The sequence below is a fragment of the Bombyx mandarina genome, chromosome 09 (assembly GCF_030267445.1).
Source record: "Bombyx mandarina strain Sakado chromosome 09, ASM3026744v2".
In the NCBI taxonomy this organism is placed as follows: domain Eukaryota; kingdom Metazoa; phylum Arthropoda; class Insecta; order Lepidoptera; family Bombycidae; genus Bombyx; species Bombyx mandarina.
This window is the reverse complement of record NC_143216.1, coordinates 10,990,148-11,012,315: the sequence shown is the minus strand read 5'-3', so window position 1 is coordinate 11,012,315 and position 22,168 is coordinate 10,990,148. Positions and strand designations below refer to the sequence as shown.

At 38.0% G+C, this 22,168-nt stretch overlaps 1 protein-coding gene across 3 annotated transcripts in view; it reads right to left on the bottom strand.

The window, feature by feature from the left end:
* The window catches only part of CenG1A (Centaurin gamma 1A), a 271,620-nt gene extending 251,726 nt beyond the window's left edge, over nucleotides 1-19,894 (bottom strand). For 2 of the 3 annotated variants that reach the window (XR_016323567.1, XM_028177295.2), the window contains exon 1: nucleotides 19,430-19,894. Coding sequence is in view for 2 of the 3 variants with exons in the window: in XM_028177295.2 (XP_028033096.2) it covers nucleotides 19,430-19,625 (196 nt within the window). In the remaining variant the exon portion in view is untranslated. The remainder of the gene's footprint in view (nucleotides 1-19,429) is intronic. The other variant, XM_089729912.1, reaches the window with a different exon arrangement.
* Between the last annotated feature and the right edge of the window lie 2,274 nt (nucleotides 19,895-22,168).

Genomic DNA, 22,168 nt, shown 5'->3' with positions numbered 1-22,168 from the left:
AAGGTATACCAAACGCGTTCGTTGCTCTGGTGGCTCAGCTTGCGTGGTACCCGCTTGTCAAGTATTTTAGTCGTCGTGGCCCAAAGGATAAGACGTCCGGTGCATTCGTATCTAGCGATGCACCGGTGTTCGAATCACGCAGGCGGGTAGCAATTTTTCTAATGAAATGCGTACTTCTCAAATGTTCACGATTGACTTCCACGATGAAGGAATAACATCGTGTAATAAAAATCAAACCCGAAAAATTCTAATTTGCGTAATTACTGGTGGTAGGACGTCTTGTGAGTCCGCACGTAGGTTTTCCGTAGATTGTCCGTAGATTTTCATGTAATAAAAAAAAGTTGCCAGAGATACTTAAAGCATGAATACTCGGATGGATATTATTTACATGAAAATAATCTTCACATAAGTCCTCGGCGTCCTTGACACCGAACATGTGTTCGAATTAGTCAGGATTATAGTATTATGAAGTCATACTTCCAAATACAATACGTTTGTTACATACATGTGTCCGTAGCCGCGCCGTCTTTTTTTTTTATTGCTTATATGGGTGGACGAACTCACAGCCCATCGGGTGTTAAGTGGTTACTATAGACATCTGCGACGTAAATGCGCCACTCACCTTGAGATATCATTTCTAAATTCTCAAGTATAGTTATAACAGCTGCCCTGCCCTGCAAGCCGAAACGCATTACTGCTTCACGGCAGAAATAGGCAGGGTGGTGGTACCTACCCGCGCGGACACACAAGAGGTCCTACCACCAGTAAAAAATCCAAACAGTTCTATCCAATATATTTTTTCAAGCTCTATGTCATTACCCCTCTCATAAACAACATCATACACAACAGGCAAGACGCTGAAAAATTATCCGCTAAAAGACAAACAGGTATCCTTACAGGAAGATTGTTTCTATTCGTGCAAGCTCACGTCACTCCAACTGACAATAATTTTCGAGCCTTACCTAAAACAATAGGTAATACGGATTAAATAATTTCATTCAAAAGAATACTTAACTGAAAACATAAAAATAAAAGCGAAGATCTTCCCACGCGCAGTTTGGTTACCATCAAACAGCAAATTAAGTGTGAATCTCAAGAACGTAAATAAACTTAACGAACAGTCATTGTGAACAGGGGAAGCGGTCAACGAAAGTAAAACGGCATGAAAGGGAGAGTCTTGGGAAATACGAACACAATGACATAGGTACCGAAACAAAACTAGAGAAAGTGAAACATTAAGATAAATAATACGGATTTAGAGAAACCTGTCTAAACTTAATGAAGACCGTGTTTGCTCTGTGTAAAACTGGTGACAAAATTTTTAATTATTTTTATTTATTATTATTTTTTACTAACTAGCTGACCCGGCAGACTTCGTAGTGCCTCAATCGATAAATAAAAGACCTAAACTTTTGTATAAAATAAACTTAAAAAACAAACAAAAGGAATCCGTCTGACGCGACGGGGGACACATCAAAGGAAAAACAAAATTGTTATTTTTATTTAATTCCTATTTTCATATGTATTATTCATTTTCATTTTAATTTCATTTTCATATTATGCATTTTCATTTATCTACCTTTTAAACCTTCTCTGGACTTCCACAAATAATTCAAGACTAAAATTAGCCAAATCGGTCCAGCCGTTCTCGAGTATTAGCGAGACTAACGAACAGCAAACCATTTTTATATATATATAGATAGATGATCTAACCGCATCTAGGAATAGAAGATGGTAGTAATCGCTTTTCAAGATCGTAACGAAATCATCTAGCGAAAGAATTAATTATAGACAATTGTAGTTCATTCATTTAACTAAGAATTGATACGGTCTTCTCCTTGACGCTATACCATGAGATAATAATCACTAACGCCAGAGGCACAGCCAAGTCGTCGCTTACTAATTGCTCCGTGTCCATTATATCTATATATGAATCTGGTATTCATTCAGAATATTTGTAAGATACAAGAAAATCGAAAATCGACCTTAGGTCTGGAAAAAATAACGTCATATTAACAAGGCAATCATTAAGAACGTTATAGGGCAATATAGGGTAATAAAGCAAAAGCCTAGTAATAAAGCAAGAGTTTCCTTTTGTGGCAAAAATAACATCCACTTTCTACAACCGTTTTATATCGCTGTGTGCAGCAATATGGGTTTGAAAGAACGCCACAAAGAACCCGGCACCTAAGCAAATAAACTTATAAAACTTACCTTTGACGTACGTACGAGTTTTCAAAGTCCATCCGTTCGTCTATAAAACCATTGTGGTACAGGAAATGACAACTTATGGTTGTGATGTATGCGGACGCCGGCGACCACTTTATACGGTACCTACCTTTCTTTTCTTAATCGCAATTAAAAAATGTAAAACAAAGGCGCCACGAAACTAATGTAACTACATATGTATTTATATTATTTATTACGGCCAGTGTGATTGCTATAATGCAGCCTAGCATTAGGTTCGACGATCGACCGGTGGTCCAATAATGATGCATTTTTGTCTTCAAAAGCATTGGACTCGATCTATAAACACTGGTTTTACTGATGCTAGGACTTCTTGGGAGTCCGCACGGGTAGGTACCACCACCCTGCCTATTTCTGCCGTGAAGCAGTAATGCGTTTCGGTTTGAAGGATGGGGCAGCCGTTGTAACTATACTTGATACCTAAGAACTTATATCTCAAGGTGGGTGGCGCATTTACGTTGTAGATGTCTATGGGCTCCAGTAACCACTTAACACCAGGTAGGCTGTGAGATCGTCTACCCATCTAAGCAACAACAAAAAGGCTACAACTCACCCTAACCACCGGTCCAATAATGATGCATTTTTTCTCTTTGGAAGCATTGAACTCGATCTATAAAGTGTTTGATTTATATAATGGTCTACGGGCGATACATATTAACAATAATGTATCACTATTAACAGGGTACGGTCAACGCGTCGGGCCCCTTGGCGTGGTTCCTCAATGATCACGAAGGTGTGAAATGGCGTTCCGTTGTTCGCGCGGCTAACGGTTATAAATCATTTAACAATACATCTTTTAAACTGTGGTATTGTCTGCTCTAAGGTTGCAGTGAAAGAAAGCCGAACTGTTGAGGCTAGATTTCGTGGAACCCCGATGAAACTAAGGACTTATTAAGGTTACGAACAATTATAGCAATGCGATGAGCCCGTCTATTTTAATTGGTGGAATGAAAGCTTTGGCTCATGGCCTAAGACGGTGTTTATGCGATTATGCCATAGCTCGAACTTAGAAGCAGGTGCAATTTTATCTTAGGAATAATTTATTAAACATACTATAATACTGAATATATGCAAGTATATGTTTTTTTTTCGCTCTGGGAACACCTTGTAGGGGAGCTCATTCCATAGCTGGGCGGTGCGATGGTAAAAACGAGATGCCGGTATCATCTCGAACAATTCCTCAGAGCACTCCCCATGGAACATACGGTACAAAATACAGAGGGAACCGAAGTCCCTCCGCAGACCCAGAGGTTCCAAACAAGGTTCCAAATATGTCGGAATGACCGACAATATGATCACGCCTTTGGCTACTCTATGTGGGCTCATTGTAGGAATCCAGGCCAGAGAGTAATGTCCTTAATATTTTAGGTTTAAAGCACAACTACAATCACCTCAAAAATAATAGTAGGGCACATCATAGTCCGTTTGCCACTTTTTTTCATTCTACCCCACTCAAACTGTATAAATTTACACAGCGTTCGTGGGCTGTAAAAAGCCTGTACTTATGATCCGGGTGCTATATATAGATACCTATAATTAAAGGGAACTAAGCCGTACAAAAAGAACTTACATATTTACAAGTTTCAAACAATAATATTTGGACTAGCGGGCAATAACACGGGCTCGGTGGAAGACCTCCCCTTTGTCTCTCCCTATAAACAACTGTACACGAACGACTTACACGATAAACTGTAATAGTAAATTCAATCCCAAACGAAATATGAAGCGATTGTGAGATCACGCGGGTAGGTGCGTAAAATAAGCAGGAAATTGGAACTCCCCCAAAAAGAAGAGGTAAAGGTTACTTAACAAGTGAAAAATGTGTCTATCTTGTACTGAATTAATAGGCGACTAGATTGTTATCAGTATACGTTCATCTGATCTCGAATTTGCTCAAATTTCCACGTAAACGAGCACAAGCCAATCTTAAAGATATAACTAGGTCTCACAAATCACAATTCTTCAACGTTTCCTCAACTTAATCCATTTACAACGTTACGGCCTTAGCAGAATGTAATTGATTGGAACGTGATTCAGCTATTTCTCTAAGACTGAGCAATATCAGAGATTGCCTGTTGAATGATAAGAGGGGCTAACGTATCGGAAAACGTTATTTGATCGGTCGAGTGGTCCAAGATGATTTATTTACACACTTGTTTGACGAGTGTCAGATATCGGTGAAATGTTATTCTTCTTAGATAGGTTGCTTCTTTTTTCGTTGTAGCCCTTTCTTTTAGTTTTAAATTGTGTTTAGCATTCAATAACCTCGAGACTAATAGGGTGGTTAACATAGTTAATATTCCAAAAAACAACAAATAAATTTCGGTAACACAAACAGTCCACAGTAATTGTCCCCAAGCTGGAGCTTTCTAGGTGTTATTGAACACAGATATGAGACTTGTAATCCCAAATACCAAATAAATTTGGTAAGTCCGTCTAGCTATTCGTATGGAGTACGCGTTTCTGACCATCTGGTACTTTTTACCCTTTCAATTCTTTCCCTTTGCTTTATCCTATAAAGGGCACATTTTAGGCGAGTTAGTACGAGTATTCCACCTATTGCTGCCGCGAAGCATGCACTTGATACGATCTAAGGGTTATGTTAGCAGTATTACAACACCATAGACCAGTGATCGGCAACCCGCGTTTCGCGAGCCGCAAGTTGCTCTTTTACTCGTCAACTACGGGGCTCTTTGGCGAAAGATCAGAAACAAAATATTACTTAATATCTTGCCTTGTAACATACGAGTAAACATTTTGGAAACACAAGGTTATAAAAATATATGTTAAAAGAATGGTTCTTTGAATTAATTTCAATTGTATGTTATCTATATTTAGCTCTTTTGGTTGACCAGGTTGCCGACTATTGCCACTGTCACATATTCACTTTGTAAAGTCTATATGGAATTCTTTCGCTTATAAAATTGGAATTGAATGATAATTGAGGAATGATATCACGCAGCGGCTTCTAGCAAAAGGTCTTGAAATATCACCCAGTTCATACCGGTTGTCCTTTAGGCTAGGACAACTTTAACTTAGGTTGCTTTAAATTTTATTATCTTGGATTAGTAAGGACGTTACCGAACTTGTCCTAGAAAGACATTTCTCTCATAATTTTAGATTTTGGGTGAAATTAGTTGTTTATTAAAAGAATTGGCAGTTAAATTGACCGGTAATTGGCCTGTTAAATTGATTATTAACTTTGTACTCTATACGCACGCTATAGTATATTGATTTAGGGCTTTAATATCTTTGATTTAACACAAGAAAAAAAAAAATTCCGAAACGTTAAATGAGAATATTATAGGAAAAAATATTAATGAACCCAATCAGCTGTATTTTTAGTAACTAAGTATCGATTTTGTTTATCATTGCCTACTATCAGATATCTCTTTTGTACTCGATGCACGAGTATATTTTTATACGACTTCAATAATGATATACAGTGACCTAAATTCGAATGAATACCTAATACCTTCACTGATTAAAATCAATTAAGATTTTTTACATTTTTTCACTGTCATTAACACTGTTTATTTAAATTGGTCCACATTCGGCTCTTTTTTATGGTTTAGGCGAGTGGACGAGCTCATAGCCCACTAATTGGGTTTAAGTGATTACTAGATCCCGTAGACATCAACAGCTTTAATGTCACCAGATCTAGCAAGATAAGCACTTGATGGTAGTCTGTACCATGCAGTCCATACCATCCATGATCGAGCACACTGGAAGTACGTCGCATGTGGTCGCGATCCTCAGTAGTGAGGGAACGATATAGAAGAGAGTGCAGCTTGAGACATGACGCCCTACCAGCAGGTTTGAAGGATAGCTTAGCTAGACAGTCTAGTGGTACTCAGGGGCTTGGCTTTGCTGATGTCCATGAACGACAGTAACCACTCTGCATCAGGTAGGCCGGCGTACGTCCCGGCCCCTGTAGGTAGTGGCCTGACCTCGGAGGGGATCGGACGTTGGGTGTAAGAGTGCAGGGGAGTCGTTTATCAAAACCAATACGATAGAAGGTTGGAAATGTATAAAAAATCACTACTAAAATTAGTCTTGTACATATTGACATAGCACTCAATTAAGATCACAAAAAACACACACACAGAAAAAAAGCGTTAACTCTAAATCATGTTTCAGCGCCTATGAATAAATGATTAACCCTATTTTTAATTATGCTTGTTTTAATAATGTTCAATGCACTGTTTTATTTGGATGTTATTGTAAATGTATGTAGACTTCTTGTACCGCATGTTTAATGCCCCCCCCCCCTTCATTCGAGTTTTTCGAGTCATTTCCTTTTTACCATCGTACCATTTTTTTTTTTTTATTGCTTACATGGGTGGACGAGCTCACAGCCCACCTGATGTTAAGTGGTTACTGGAGCCCATAGACATCTACAACGTAGACGCGCCACCCACCTTGAGATACAAGTTCTAAAGTCTCAGTATAGTTACAACGGCTACCCCACCCTTCAAACCGAAACGCATTACTGCTTCACGGCAGAAATAAGCAGGGCGGTGGTACCTATCCGCGGACTCACAAGAGGTCCTACCACCAGTAATTACGCAAATTATAATTTTGCGGGTTTGATTTTTATTACACGATGTTATTCCTTCACCGTGGAAGTCAATCGTGAACATTTCTTGAGTACATATTTCATTAGAAAAATTGGTACCCGCCTGCGGGATTCGAACACCGGTGCATCGCTTCAACACGAATGCACCGGACGTCTTATCCTTTAGGCCACGACGACTTCAAGCTTGCTCGAAGCCTTGTTCATCTTCACCACCTGCTATTTCATTCACCTGCGTTATTGTTTCACCACGTTTCATCCATTTTATTTACCTTGCTTCAGTGCAGCTGTCTGCGGCACTTAGCGTCTTGATTATTCCCTGAAATTCCTTATCATCGTTGTCAAACCGAAATCTGCTATGTGCACTTTTTGAGATTTTTACTTTTTGACCTTTTCGTATAGTTCACAGACCTATCTACCGTATAAATAAAACACGTGTGGCACTCGGGGACTGCTGCGGTAAAGCTATTGCATAATTTTTTTTATCGATTTATGCAATTATAATTAGAAAATAATAAATATTAAAACCATATTAAAATAAGACCACGCTATATTTATAAATATTAACAAAAGCAAAACATTAACCTTCTCCTTCACACTCATAAGCTAGACCGCGCGAGAAAGAGATGGGCAGGCTTTTCATGATGCGCATGCAGAGCGACGTCATGCCGCGCGCTCATTCACAAAAACTACACAAGTGCAACGTGTGAATATTTGAACTCGAGCTACATGGTAGGCAGAGTGGGGGTGTTAGGTTTTATTTTCGTTACGGATTTTTTTGATTCAGTCGCCGCACTCTCTCACGGCCGCGATAAAAGCGATGCAATAGCTCAATAAAAAAAGCAATTGAAAATATTCATTCTTTGTAACTTGCCAGTAATTAGCCACACATAAATAATTGAATTAATAAAAAGCTCCAATATTCCTACCGTTTTAATTTTTTCTACCGAATATAAGATATAAGTAAGTACTCAAATTAAAAAAAGCTATTTATATTCTACTAAATATATATTCACTAATCACTTTTATTACATAGTAAATTCCATTTAAACAATCTTTCAAAATTATAAATATGTTTCATTCGCAGTACCAAAGTTAACATATGTCGTCAATAGATGGCGTTGAACGTTTCCTGAATCGCGCCATCGTAATATGTAACTCTATTATAAGAGGATGCTGATACTATTTGTCTGTTGCAGAAATAGGCAAAGACTTATGTCTCTTGAAGACATGTCATTTTTTTAGAATCGACCTAGGCAACTGTGTATACAGTTGCTAGAGGTGATCACAAATACTCTATCTAATAATAAAGGCAGTAAGGGCGACTCAGTCTTGTTTCAAAAATTAAAAAATCATTAAAAATTCTGCTATACATCGATAGATGGCAAAACTAAAAAGTATCGGAAAAATGTCGGAGTGGGGGGTGTTAGGTTATTTTCGCTACGGAATTTCTGGATTCGGTCTCCACGCTCAAGGCCCGCGATAGAAGCTATGCAATAGCTTAAAAAAACTGTTATGTGTCTATAGATTTAATATTTATCTATAGCTTTCATTTCATATAGTTCTTAAAAATTCACCTTCATTTAAACTTTTATACGAAAATGTTTTTACTCGTTAATTCAAAATAGAGTTGTCGTACAAGGCCGTAAGTTGCTCTAACTCCGTTAGTAATAAAGATGATACTAAGCTTTACGGAGACGAATTCATGATCCATCACTAAGTGGTTAGATTACTTAGATACTGTAATCATCACAGAGTGGTTGCCGCCACTTAGGGTGATCGAGACGTGAACTTCAAGGCTCCGCAATAATGGACCTATTACGTATTAAATCAAAACGAATTATTTGTTTGTAGCAGAAATGGCTGGTAGTAAGGTAATTTGATATGCCGCAATCAATCCATAGTTTTAACAAACAACACGTCAATAATAATTCGTAACGCAATTTTATTTCGTCGGATGAATGTTTTGTGTATGTTATTTTTTTTTTCATTTAGTTCCAGTCTTTATTACGCAAATTTACTTCAATTTTGTGAATACTTCCCAATAGGGTGATTCTTAATTAAGTGATTCGGATTTTAAGCTCTCGAGAGAGCGTGGGTGGATCTAATTGAATTCGTTATTGTCTAGGGAAACATTGTAGTACTTTGTGGCGTTCATTTGCAATATTTCATTTCTGGGGCGAATTCGAATTTAAGTTTTAATGAATTCTGTTAAAGAATTGACATTTTATTATTATTTATTGATTATTAATACTTTAATTGGGGATTCCAGTTTCCGGTTAATACTACCCATTTCTTCTTATTCACAAGCTACAAATTTCTCACGTACACATGCCAACGCGGGTGTCAACTCAGCAGTGTAGGCACACACAAAAACGAATAAAAATATCACTATACGTTTACGGTCAGTGACTTATCACGTCGCACAGCAAACCGCTGTACAAAAACACGTGGGCAGGACCGGAATCGCCGTCCTTCAGCCGCGTAACACCAGTCTTGCATTAAACAGTGGATTTCATCAAATTTGTCTTTACAACCCAAACTCACGTTGCAACGAGTTAAAGTTTAAATTACAATGGGATCAATACAAATCAAGTGAATACAGATGATTTCGTCGCGCCCACGCCACGTTGCGAAGTTTGGAGTTGCCAGTAAAATATTTGTTTATCTTGATGACTTGTTAATTAGTAGCGGAGTTGTGTTCGTTTTTAAATAGATAAATTTAGAAACGTCAGGAATATTTGTTTTTACCTATTATAACACCAAATTTTAGCCACTCCATCCAAGTTGCGAAATGATTGGGCAGTGTATTTATTATTTATGTGTTCTATTTAAAATATCTGGGCTTCTGTTTTCTACTTATATCTCCGAGATATTTCCTAAATGTCAATAATCAATTAGTAAGTTTGCAGTTAAATATTATGTTTTCGTATAAAAGTACACTTTACTGGTGATAGAACCTCTTGTGAATCCGCACGGGTGGGCACCACCACCGTGCCTATTTCTACAGTGAAGCAGTAATGAGTTTCGGTTTGAAGTGTGAGGCAGCCGTTGTAAATATATTGAGACCTTAGAACTTATATCTCAAGGTAGGTTACGTTGTAGATGTCTATAGGCTTCGGTAACCACTTAATACTAGGTGGGCTGTGAGCTCGTCCACCATCCGAAGCAATAAAAAAACATTGAAAAATTGTATTGTTAACAACTACGCCTACTTCGAAAACGCAAAAAAAAAAGTTTTCGCTAAACCCGTTCTCAACCTTATACAACGTTACTCAGCCAAATATGTACATTGTGTTAATGTACATCAAAATTCACGTCACGCAATTCGTAATTACCGTATTCTCCACTGATTGAGACTGCGATGATTGTGTGTTGAAATTATATGCTCGAAATACGTTTGATAAACACGCACAGTACAAATTGAAAATGCGAATAACGCATGCTGTTTTCAAGGTCTCTCTAAGCGAGCACTGGAAGTTTTAGCTTACACGGAAGTCGGTTAATCGTATTTACGGTGAGTTATTTATAATTAGATATCAACATTAATGTTTATTGAACTACTTTCTTTGTATACGTTTTAATAATTAAAGTAAATTTAGGCTCACACGACCGCATGAGGTATCCATCGCCGGCAGATTAACTTATTTTTTATTGCTTAGTTGGATAGACGAGATTACAGCTCACCTGGTGTTAAGTGGTTACTGGAGCCCTAGACATCTACAACGTAAATGCGCCACCCACCTTGAGATATAAGTTCTAAGGTCTCAAGTATAGTTACAACGGCTGCCCCACCCATCAAACCGAAACGCATTACTGCTTTTACGGCAGAAATAGGTAGGGTGGTGGTACCTACCCGCGCGGACTCACAACAGTTCCTACCATCAGTAATTACGCAAATAAAAATTTGCGAGTTTGATTTTTATTAAACGATGCTATTCCTTCACCGTAAAAGTCAATCGAGAGCATTTGTCAGGTACGTATTTCATTAGAAAAATTGGTACCCGCCTGGGATTCGAACATCGTGCATAGCTCAACACGAATGCACCGAACGTCTTATCCTTTAGGCCGCGACGACTCTAAATACTATTAGCACGGGATCTAATCTTAAAGGGCGCCTATGATATATTGTACAATATAATTATTAACCTCTAAAATCTTACAATATTTCTACTAGGTGGGAATAGCCCTGAAAAAAAAAATTCTAGTACATTTCGTAACAAAGCTACAAGTTTTTTGTTTCACTAATGTTAAAGAAAGTTTCCAAATCGATCACCGCAATTTTCGTCGCACAATAAATTCTTTTGATCAATTCATCGTACCTAATTAGAAGTCCAATTTCAGTTTCACTCGCTCCTTTTCCGTACGAATTACAAACGTTAATGACTCTGGAGACTTCCATGGAATTTTCCCGAAACCGTTTATACGTAAAATATAATTACATTGAATTATATTATCTATACATATAAATAAAATTGAAGTGTCTGTTTGTAATATTGAAATAACCGCTTTTTACTACATGCATATGAATATATATACCATTCACTAAAGTTTGTTTCGGCTAATCTCTGGAACGGCTGGGCCGATATTGACGGGACTTTCTATGATAAGTAGCTGATGATATAAGGAGTAATTTAGGCTACTTATTTAGACTATCTTCGCCCCGCGGCGTCATCCGTGGTACGACAACAACCGCGAGTAACATCGCGGGACTCAGCTAGTATATTAATATAATTGTAAAGATGTTGGTTTTTTTTAATTCATTTTACTTTTGTAATTTTTGATCAAAATCGGTTTCGCTCTGTCTCGCAAATCATGTTTATTTTAACATTAGAAAGCCTAATAAAGAAAACAGAAACTTTCAAAAACGTTTCGTAACACTTCATTTAAATCTACTAATATATTTTACTCTCAAATGTTTGCAGGCGTCTTTGGGGTGAAGGACCGGTTCTGCTTATAAGAGTATCAAGAAGCTCAACGCTTATGGTGTTAATTGAGGGATTGATCATCTATAGTATGTATATCACATCTAACATACCAACTTCTATATGCGAGCCAATTACATCTCGACGTTCGATTCTCTATCGACACCAGTACATTAGTTTAAGATATTCAAGGTTTGTGTTTCGGCACATTGGTGATTGTCTTGTTGTGTATTTCTAATGCCAGTAACACAGCAGAAAATTCTAGATTAGGGACGATTGGTGTGGGAAGTTTGGCTTCTATTAACTCCAAGCATTCATAAGGGCTTAGCTTATTTATTATTTCTGTCCAGCTGTTCCGATAAATTTGATGTTAGTTGCCCTACAAATTAGGTTGCTCAGTTGCTTAAGTTATTCGATTGAAAGTCATTTTTAATAGTGATTCTGAATGAAATGTTACAATTATAATAACAAATTCTTCATATTCGTAATTACAATAAACTAGCGTGACGTTCAATTTAAAACAAGAAGGTAGGAATAAAATTTAGTTAACACAATGAGAGCGATGCACACTATAAAAAAAATGAAATATAAATCACAAATGTAGCGAAAGTGTAAAATAACTCACTGTTCACGACTCTGAATGTTTATTTATAGATTAATTAGTAAAGTATTGGCACGTCAGTAGGTATAGTTTGGAGTTTGGATTGATGTATTCACGATGATTGATGCTTCGCTTCTCAGATAATTAGTGTTGTTTAGTGATTCAATTCATTATTTTCATGAATATAATTATTACTGAGTGTGTTTATGTGCCGAGCATTTTTTTACCTCGGCCGGTAAATGAGCGTACGACCCATCGAGTAGTTACTGCGACTCATGGACGTCACCAGCGCCAGAGGCAAAGTGAAGTTATTGCCTTTTTCCCTACTTAATCACTGGTAGCCTAAGGGGCTATTCCAGCTACGAATAGATGGGTAGGTGAGCTCACGGGCTCAAACTGAGAGAGTTCCTAACACTAGCCCTAGCAGGAGCAGTGCTCCGCTTAATCTACCACCGAGAAGATCCAGTGAGAAACCCAATGGGTTGTGTCGATGGTCTAGTCAGCACGTCAAACTCTTCGTCGTAACCGACAGTTCGACGAGGACGGTGACGGGTATTGGAAGAGCCTAAAGGCACAAAGAGTGGATCTGTTATGTAATAAGCATGCTGCCCATATAAGAGGGTCGTGTCGCGCCGCTTTATCAAAGTCGCGTTCTGAGCTACCTTAGGATACTTACGCATCGGTTCTGAATTTAAGTCGTCGTGAAGATGGTCATTCTTCGCGTACAGCTGTGTTCCGATGGCTATCCTGCAGATACGGAATTGGATGATTGGGAGAGTTAATATGTAAGTGCGAGACGCGTGAGCGAATATTACACTTGCGAATGTAGTGAGAACTGCAATGATTTTATTTTTTCTTAAGCGAAAGGAGATATCTATTCGTCTGAGTAACTCCTTCAGTCTCTAGCGCGGTATCTACTGTTTTTTTTTCTAATAGTCGGGAACGGCTGTCCTAGGCCACGACGACTTCAAGTTTACACAGCGCTGTTAGATGTTTTTCATCAAATAAGGTTTGAAGAGTCCTTGGCTGTCGAGACTTTGGCTTATTATACATCATGTGCAGGACCACTTTCTTCGGGCAAACCGTAAGAGCTATAAAAATCAGAATCTAATTGAAGTCGTTCGTACGAAAAAGTCGTGATCGCGTGCTCGATAATCGAACATTTCACGAACGTTGTACGTAATGCAATTACGCGGAAAGAATTAAAGTTTTTTTTTTATACTGTTAAGTACTTTATTCTTTTGACCGTGGCCTTGTATCGGTGGTACGTTGAGCGCTAAACGGGTTCGCGCGTTGCGACGTACGATTGAGCCGATACTTTTGATAGCTTTAGTGGCACGTATAACTGTTTGGACGGAATTATTCTTTGTAAATTCCTCTATCGATAAATTCGAAAGCGGTTCATCTAAAAAGGCTTACCTTCATTCGTTTACTAATATATTAGTGCATTTTTTTTTTATTGTAGATGGGTGACCGTGCTCACAGCCCACCTGGTGTTAAGTGGTTACTGGAGCCCATAGACTTCTAAAACGTAAATGCGCCACTCACCTTGAGATATAAGTTCTAAGGTCTCAGTATAGTTACAACGGCTGCCCCACCCTTCAAACCGAAACGCATTACTGCTTTACGGCAGAAATAAGCGGGGTGGTGGTGCCTACCCGTGCGGACTCACAAGAGGTCCTACCACCAGTAATTATGTACGCAAATTATAATTTTTGCGGGTTTGATTTTTATTAAACGATGTTATTCCTTCACCGTGGAAGTCAATCGTGAACATTTGTTAAGTGCGTATTTCATTAGAAAAATTGGTACCCGCCTGCGAGATTCGAGCACCGTTGCATCGCTAGATACGAGTGCAACGGACGTCTTATCCTTTAGGCCACGGCGACTTCAATACTAATTTTCTATATATGCATATACTACATATTTCTTGCATATACTAATTTTCTCATTTCAAACAAGTAAATTTGACAGCGAGCGAGAATACTTTGTCAAAAACGGCGTAATGCATTCATTAATTTACCTGAACCAGGCAATATAATACATCGTAATAAGTGACCGATTTTAATTCTGCCTAATATGACTGATTGAGTAAAATGTGCAGACTCAGTATCAATCACGGTCGACGGTCTGTTGTGAATCTAAATGACATACTTTTATTTATTTCTATATCGAAGTAGCTGACCTATAAGGTAATTTGCCGCAATTTATATTTATATTATATCAATACGTGAAGCAAAAACTTTGTATCACTTTTTAAGAAAATTGCGCGGACGGAGGAGTATGAAATTTTTCACACTTATAGAGAATATAGAGAAGGAGTGCACAATGCTCCTTTTTTTTTTTAAATAATGCATAAAAGATACATTAAATCATTAAAGATAACATTACACACACTACCATGTATTTGACCCAACACTTAGATAAAAATATACTCTTTGTTCACTGTCAATTGGGAAACTTTTGTTATCGTTTAAAGTCTGTGGTTGAATTGGAAATAGATTAATATTGTTTGTATTTAATATTATTGATCTATAGTGCAGTTTTGGCGAATACTGTGATTATATTATCGAATTATAATAGTGTTTCACAATAGAACCGAATTAATGTTTAAACATGAAATTACAATTAATTATAGTCGAATTTCGACTACTGCGGGACCACTAGTATTTATTAAAAGATATGGATGTGCCACGATACCATTATAATAATATGCCCATGGTAGTTGCATTCTTATTTACCCATAATTCTCTATTTCTAATTCTTCATCTGTTTGCACCGGTGTCCAGAATCCCCATCTTATTTATTATTTATTAACCTAACATTTACACTGCGTTCGAAATTGAGTACTGGTTTGAGGACATATTGTGAGCGCGCGGGTTAGTATCACGATGTTCATGTCGTTTCGTTTTTGGGCTTTCGCGCACTGCACGTGTTGACGACCTGGTTTGTTCATCTAATATCTACCTATCCAATAAACTAATAAAATAATTATATCACGGAAAACCAGTCGTAGTAGGCCCATCAACAAGGTTTCTCAAAAAGTATTAAGTAAAAGACGCACGACTTACCAAGTCATAGGAATCAGTTACTCCTGGCAGAGCCTTTGCTCGTCCACCTATCCTGGTGAAACGGGAAAGACCTCCGGGCTACCAGTATACCTTCCTTCATAAAATTTAGCTCAGGAATCTTTGAGAATGTTTATACTTAAAAATAGATGTCAACAAGCAAATGAATATACTCCAAAAATTATTCTGTATCGATCTATTAGACAACAATTCAAAAAGTTAAAACGTAATTCCTAACTGCTTAAACGCAAAAATCGTTTTCTTTACTAAATGATTCGTCATAAGAAACGAACAATTTATTGATAACAATTTGAATCTTATGTCATTCGATATTAAATTGGTTATTTGTGCGCCGGCATTCGAAAGGGTTGTGCACCTTGCTTTGAAGATTAATGATGACAAGGAACGGCTTTTGTTGAATCAAATTAGACGCCGGGCGTTGGATATACAGCTTATAATTTGCTAGCGCTAGCCATGCACTAATTGGAAAATCTTGAGGCGTGGAACGGGATTTTTTTAGTAGCTTATGCTGACAAACAAGCGGATTTAACAGTAACAGCTAAGTAGTAATGAGCAGTCAATAAAAAACGGCTGTTACCGCCAATAGATGTGCCAATCACTTTATTATGGAAAGAAGTTTACCCGCATCTTCAAAAGTAAGATATGTCCTTATTTTTGAAATAACGGCTATTATACCCTTTCTATCAGAATTAAGGGATAGTTGGGGTTGAAATTGGTAGATCCATGGAACTTCCCTCTAATATAGATCGTATAGGAAAGATCAATCTTATTCTATAACCATCCAGCTATTCCATCAATAGATTTGTTTATGGTCAGGCGTTGTTATTACGCCGGTTGTAAATTCTTATAATCTGTCTAATATTGTTGCGATTTCATTTAGTTGGCTTAAACAGATGGCGTGTTGTTTATTTTTTTATAAATGAGGGATTACTGGTGGCACAGAGGCATTTCTAGTTTCATGAGGACAGGTGAGCGAGCAAAGGCTCAGCCAGGAGGGGTGGCATTTGCTAACAGCTCTGGCATGGGCGCATACTATCATTTTTTGGACATGCCTCCCGGCGAGGAAATGACTCCATAGAGCGCCTTGTCGTTCAGGGCAAAGTAGAAGGCACCAGACCGCATGGAAGGGTGCCCATGCGATGGACCGACCAGATCAAGTCGGCAGTTGGCGGCTGTTTGCATGAGCGTACCAGGCTCACCACGAACCGCGAGGAGTGGCGATTGCTCGTGAGGCGCATAACATCTGCCCACACCAATGATACTGGATGACAACCACGACCGCTCTGACAAGAATGATACGACATACGACAACACCTCAAAAGGAGACCTAACAACTCAAGGGCAGCTGCTTCGCGAATGAATCTACTACCGCGTCAGAATCGCGGCCTGCTGATAAGATCCAGCCAGAAACATCCACCCACCCTATTTCCGCGGCGAAGCATCAATGCGTTCCGGTTTCAAGGGTAAGAGGACTACCGTTGTGTTATGCAACTGGCATTTACCATTTTGTTTTGGAGTTTTCATTGATTGAAAAACCATTACGAGGAAGAGGCTAGCTGATGACTGAAAACCAATTATTCACGAAGAACAATCTTTAAATACTAATAATTTTAATCTACGTATGTGTGTCCTCAAATGGCTTCATTCAAACAGATAATATAGTCTACATTGTCATTTATTCTGTGTACTCGAATGTAAAGTTATGATCTTATTTATAACCTCACAATACTTTATCTTTCAACGGGTGACTTGACAGAAGGATGAAAGGAGTAATGTCACAGTATTTTTTTTAAGGCAAAGGCTCCATTTTTTAATGCCACTGATGATGGTAATATTTCCAATTTATTATTTAAAAAAAAATATGTGTAAATTAAAAAATGTATATTATTAAATCAATGTCCATTGAGACTTATTTATGGTGACGCAAAGTGGTACTCAACACTTCGACAAGACATTGACATTGTCATATCTTTGGGTTCAGGAAACTAATGAGTCCGTTTACGCCTCAAAAAATATTTAAATCCGTTATTTCATAAGCAGGGTCGAGGAGAAATAAAAAAGCAGATGGATCTTAACTTTTTAATAGCTAGTTTCATTTAAATTTTGCATGAATTGTAATGATTCTGGCAAAGTTTCTGGGAAATACACTTTGAGAAGCGCTTTCGATTGGCGCATTCAATATTCAGACACAAGATTTCGAGACTGGTCAAAATGACGGCATAACGACTGTCGTGGTTACAAATATGATTAAATCTTGTCAACTCAGAGGTATGTAAATTCTTTGGCATATCCTTCGAAGTAAACAAGATATGCCTTAATATATTTTCTTATATAAAACACTGTTTGTTATAAAATTCCAGAAATATGCTTCCCACTTCCCAACTCCGGTATATTCTTCGATCTACGAAAACAAATTATATTTCCTGAATGAAACAAAACGTATTAGGTTGAAAAGGAAATGATTTAATTATTTCTTTACAAGAGAGGAGAGTAAAATATTTTCTGTACATTTTTTTATATTTTATACCCGATTCCGACGACGCCAAATAGCATCATACTTCTTTCTGTATAGGTATAGCCGATTAGCTTTAAGGTTATTTGCATCCACGGAGTAGATAAATAAGGTTTGCATCTATGCGACTTTCTTATTGAAGTAGAAGGTTGTCGGAGAGCACCGTGATACACGAGTTCGAAATGTCTGGCTAATGGCCGCCCTTAGAATTGGTAAGCACGATTAGTTGGCGCCAAAAATAGTAGGACGAGCTGACAACTTTTTTTATTGCTTACCTCGATGACCCACTTGGTGTCAAATGATTACCGAAGCGCAAAAGCATCAATAACGTAAAAGCCGCCACCCGTCTTGAGACATGAATTTTAAGGTCTCAGTATAGTTACAACGGCTACCCCCTAATCTTCAAACCGAAACGCATTACTGCTTCCGGCAGAAATAGGCAGGGTGGTGGTACCTACCCGTGCGGACTTACAAGACGTCCTACCATCAGTAAATACGCAAATTATCACATTTACGGTTTTTTATTGCACCATATTAATCCTTAATGGTGGAAGTCATTAGTGAAAATTAGTTAAATACCATTTAAAAAAATTATACCTGGATATGAACACCGACCCAGTTACATCGCTCAACACGAATGAATCGGGCGTCTTATCCTTAGGCCACCACGACTTCAAAACATATCCCAGCTAGTTACAGTATCCCAGTCATTACCGAAATTCAAAATTCTGTGACCTAGAATTTATTGCACAAAAGAATTTATAACCGCATTACGTCAACGTGTCAGATTTCAATTTTAAAATGTAATCTCTAGTATTGATCGTGTTCATTTTGGCTTCGTGATGGCAAACGGTCACTGCGAAATCACAAAGCGGTTTATAATTTCACGCGACTATCAACCATCCCAGTGGCCACTAAAAATCTTCGATATTAATAATTTAAATGACACTAACCTCTCGAAAAATAAATGGATTAAACTGTTTTGCAAATCTAGGTGTCACCTACAATTAAATTTTACATACATTAAGTAAAATATAATGGTGATAATTAAGTAAAAAAATATTATAAGCGATTGAAATTGATTGTACGAGTAATTTAATATTGTCATAAAATAATTTTTATTTGTAACTTTAAAATTTAATATTTTCGTTTATTATTTATGTGCACAATATTCTTAAATCGAAAATTTAAATATCATCATCGCACTCATATCCGTATTCGATTTGGCGTACTAACAGTTGACTTTTTAACGACCTACAGTTTTATTAATGTTAATAATTGTTAACACAACATTAGTTTGTTATCATTGATAATCGTCAACAATTTGTAACATGCTAGTGGCCGTCTGCAATTTCTACAACTTGTTCTAACAATATAGGTTATCCAGCATGCCTTATCTAAATAAACAACAATATCGTCTCCCTAGAAACCGATGATATTCTTTTCAACTAAACAAAAAGCACAATTTACACTACGTACCTTCAATGGCAACGACGTGATCTCTTATCTGCTGAGCGAGCAGTGGATCAGGCACCAACTCGACCAGATCGTAAAGCGCGTATATCGATGGATGTACACTTTCAAACCGCTGTATCTCTTGTCGTATCGACAAAGATGTATTCAGGCAAGCCTGAGAATGCTGCCGGCTGCACATATTACCCCTGTAGCCGAACATTTATCCAGATAAATGTGTACATACAAACACTCCACGACACTAAAAATGCATTCTCGGTTTACGCTCTACGTGAGCAATCCACCGGTCATTTTTGATCATTAACTTAACAATGCACTTGAATACACGTTAGTGTGGTTCGTTACAAGAAGAAGACACTGTTAACACAAAACACTATTGGTATCGGTTATAAAGAACATGTAAATAAACAATCTACACGCTTTCGAACTCCGACATATACACACCGCCTCATCGGCAGCCATTACCGGACTGTCGCGTTTTTGCCCAGCCAGGAATGGACGGGGTTGCCCATTATAAAATTTTCCGAAACTAAACATGTAAATTACAAAATTTGTATGCACTATTGTGTGAACTAGTCAACTAGCTTATGTATTCAAGTCAAATTTTCTGAACATTACAGTGATAGTATTTTGATCATATTGAAAAAAAACTAACTGAATATTATTATGCACGACAATTGCATAGGTATTATTTCGAACTTGTTATTTTTTTACAAAGCAAAGTTTGCTTTGATACATAATAAATTAATTAGGTCATCATATGTCATAGTTGAAAAAAAAGAATGATAAACGACTTCAACTAGATTTATTTAAACCATACTTTGTGTTTATTTTCTTAACGAGAAAAATCTTGTGAAAAGTTTGATTTGATTTTAAAGTATAAAAAGATCTTTTTAACATAGTTTCAAATATTAATAGTGAAAGGCAAGAGTTTAGCTGTGTCTTTCTGAGTGATAGTAACCACTTTCCACAAGTGGGTCGTTCACCGATAACGGATGATATCAAATTTTATTACAAACAAAAAACATATCAACGTGATTATTACTTCTAATGATATTTTGTTGTTGTTGTTGTGTTGGCGATAAATTTTAAATGACAGAGAAATTTCAAAAGCTGGTAGCACTAATTCAGTGCATGATTCAAAGACGAACAGAGATTTTTAGTTTAGCGACATCTATTGGATTTTATATAAACTTCTACATTGCAAAGCTAATGGTGTGACATTTTTAGTTTTCTAAAATTGTACCAGGGTGCGGTATTTTAAATAAAAGTAATTATCCCTAAAAAGGTTATTAAATAATAAAACCTTTTTTTTTTTTTCCTACCTAAGCTGAGAGCCTTGAGAGGCTATTTCAGCGTAACCCTAACGTTTGTAGGTGAGCTCACGGGGCTCAAACCTGATGACGTTGCTAACGCGAACCCTAGCAAGAGCCGTGGTTCGCAGAATCTACCACCGGATCGGAAACGCGACCCACTGAGAAGATCCGGCGAGAAACTCAGTGGGCTGTGTCTGAGAGTTAATTTACTCGTCGAGCCCTTCGTCGCAAGCGACGGGTTCGACGAGAACGGTGACCGGTGCTTGAAGTTCCTAAAAGCACCGTTAGTGGATCGGGAGGATCCGAGATGACGTGTTTTGGGCGACATCGACTGCTTTTCATTCTGTCCGCAGGATCGGGAATGTAGTTACCGGTGGCCACGATGAGAGGGTTCTCGTGTCATGCCGCTTTATCGAAGTGGCGCATCGACGCCGACTGCACTGGTGTACTAGGTCGTCGTGGAGGTCGACGTTCCTGACGAACCACGGGGCTCCGACGGCTATCCTGCAAAAACGGGATTGAATGATTTGGAAGGATTTTAAGTGAGTGCGGGCCGCGTGCGCGAACACTACACTTGCATAGGTCATGACGGGGCGTATGCAAGTTTTGTAGAGTGTCACCTTATTTCTAAGGGACATTTTACTTCGCCTACATATCATCGGGTGGAATAAAACCTAAGGACTCGTTCAGTAATTATCGAAAAACTTGTTTTTTTTAAATTGAAGAGTGCAGCATATACGTCAAACTAAGTGTATTTATTAGTTTAGACTACAACAGTAAGCTACGAGTGAGCATGAAAGGACCTTTTGGCAGGAACCTGAAGAGTGAAATTGTGTGATTGTTTTGTTTTGTTAATTTAGAGTTTTTAAGCTATTGCATAGCTTTTATCGCGGGCCTTGAGCGCGGCGACCGAATCATGAAATTCCGTAACGAAAAAAATCTAACACCCCTCACTCCGCCTACCATGTAGCTCGCGTTCAACACATTCACACGTTGCGCTTGTGTAGTATTTGTGAATAAGCGCGTGACGTGACGTCACACTGCTTGCGCATCATGAAAAGTCTGCCCATCTCTCTCTCGCGCGCTCTAGCTTATGAGTGTGAAGGGGACAGTTAAGGTTTTGCTTTTATTAAGGCGAATTTACATTACGAAATTAGTGGCATGAAACTAATTTCGTGACATTAGTTTTACCAACAGTTTCACGTGTAATTTAATACTTTCGTAATGCATGCATTAATTTCATGCATGCAAATTAGTTTCGTGCCCTGCGCGATTTTTTGGTGAAACTAATGTCATGCAACTAATTTCATAGTGTAGACGCGACGTGAAACTAATGTCGCGAAAGGGCCTGCGCCGCGCGGACGTTGATAAAAAATGCTATGCAATAGCTTCACCGCGGCAGTTCCCGAGTGCCACACGTTTTTTTTTA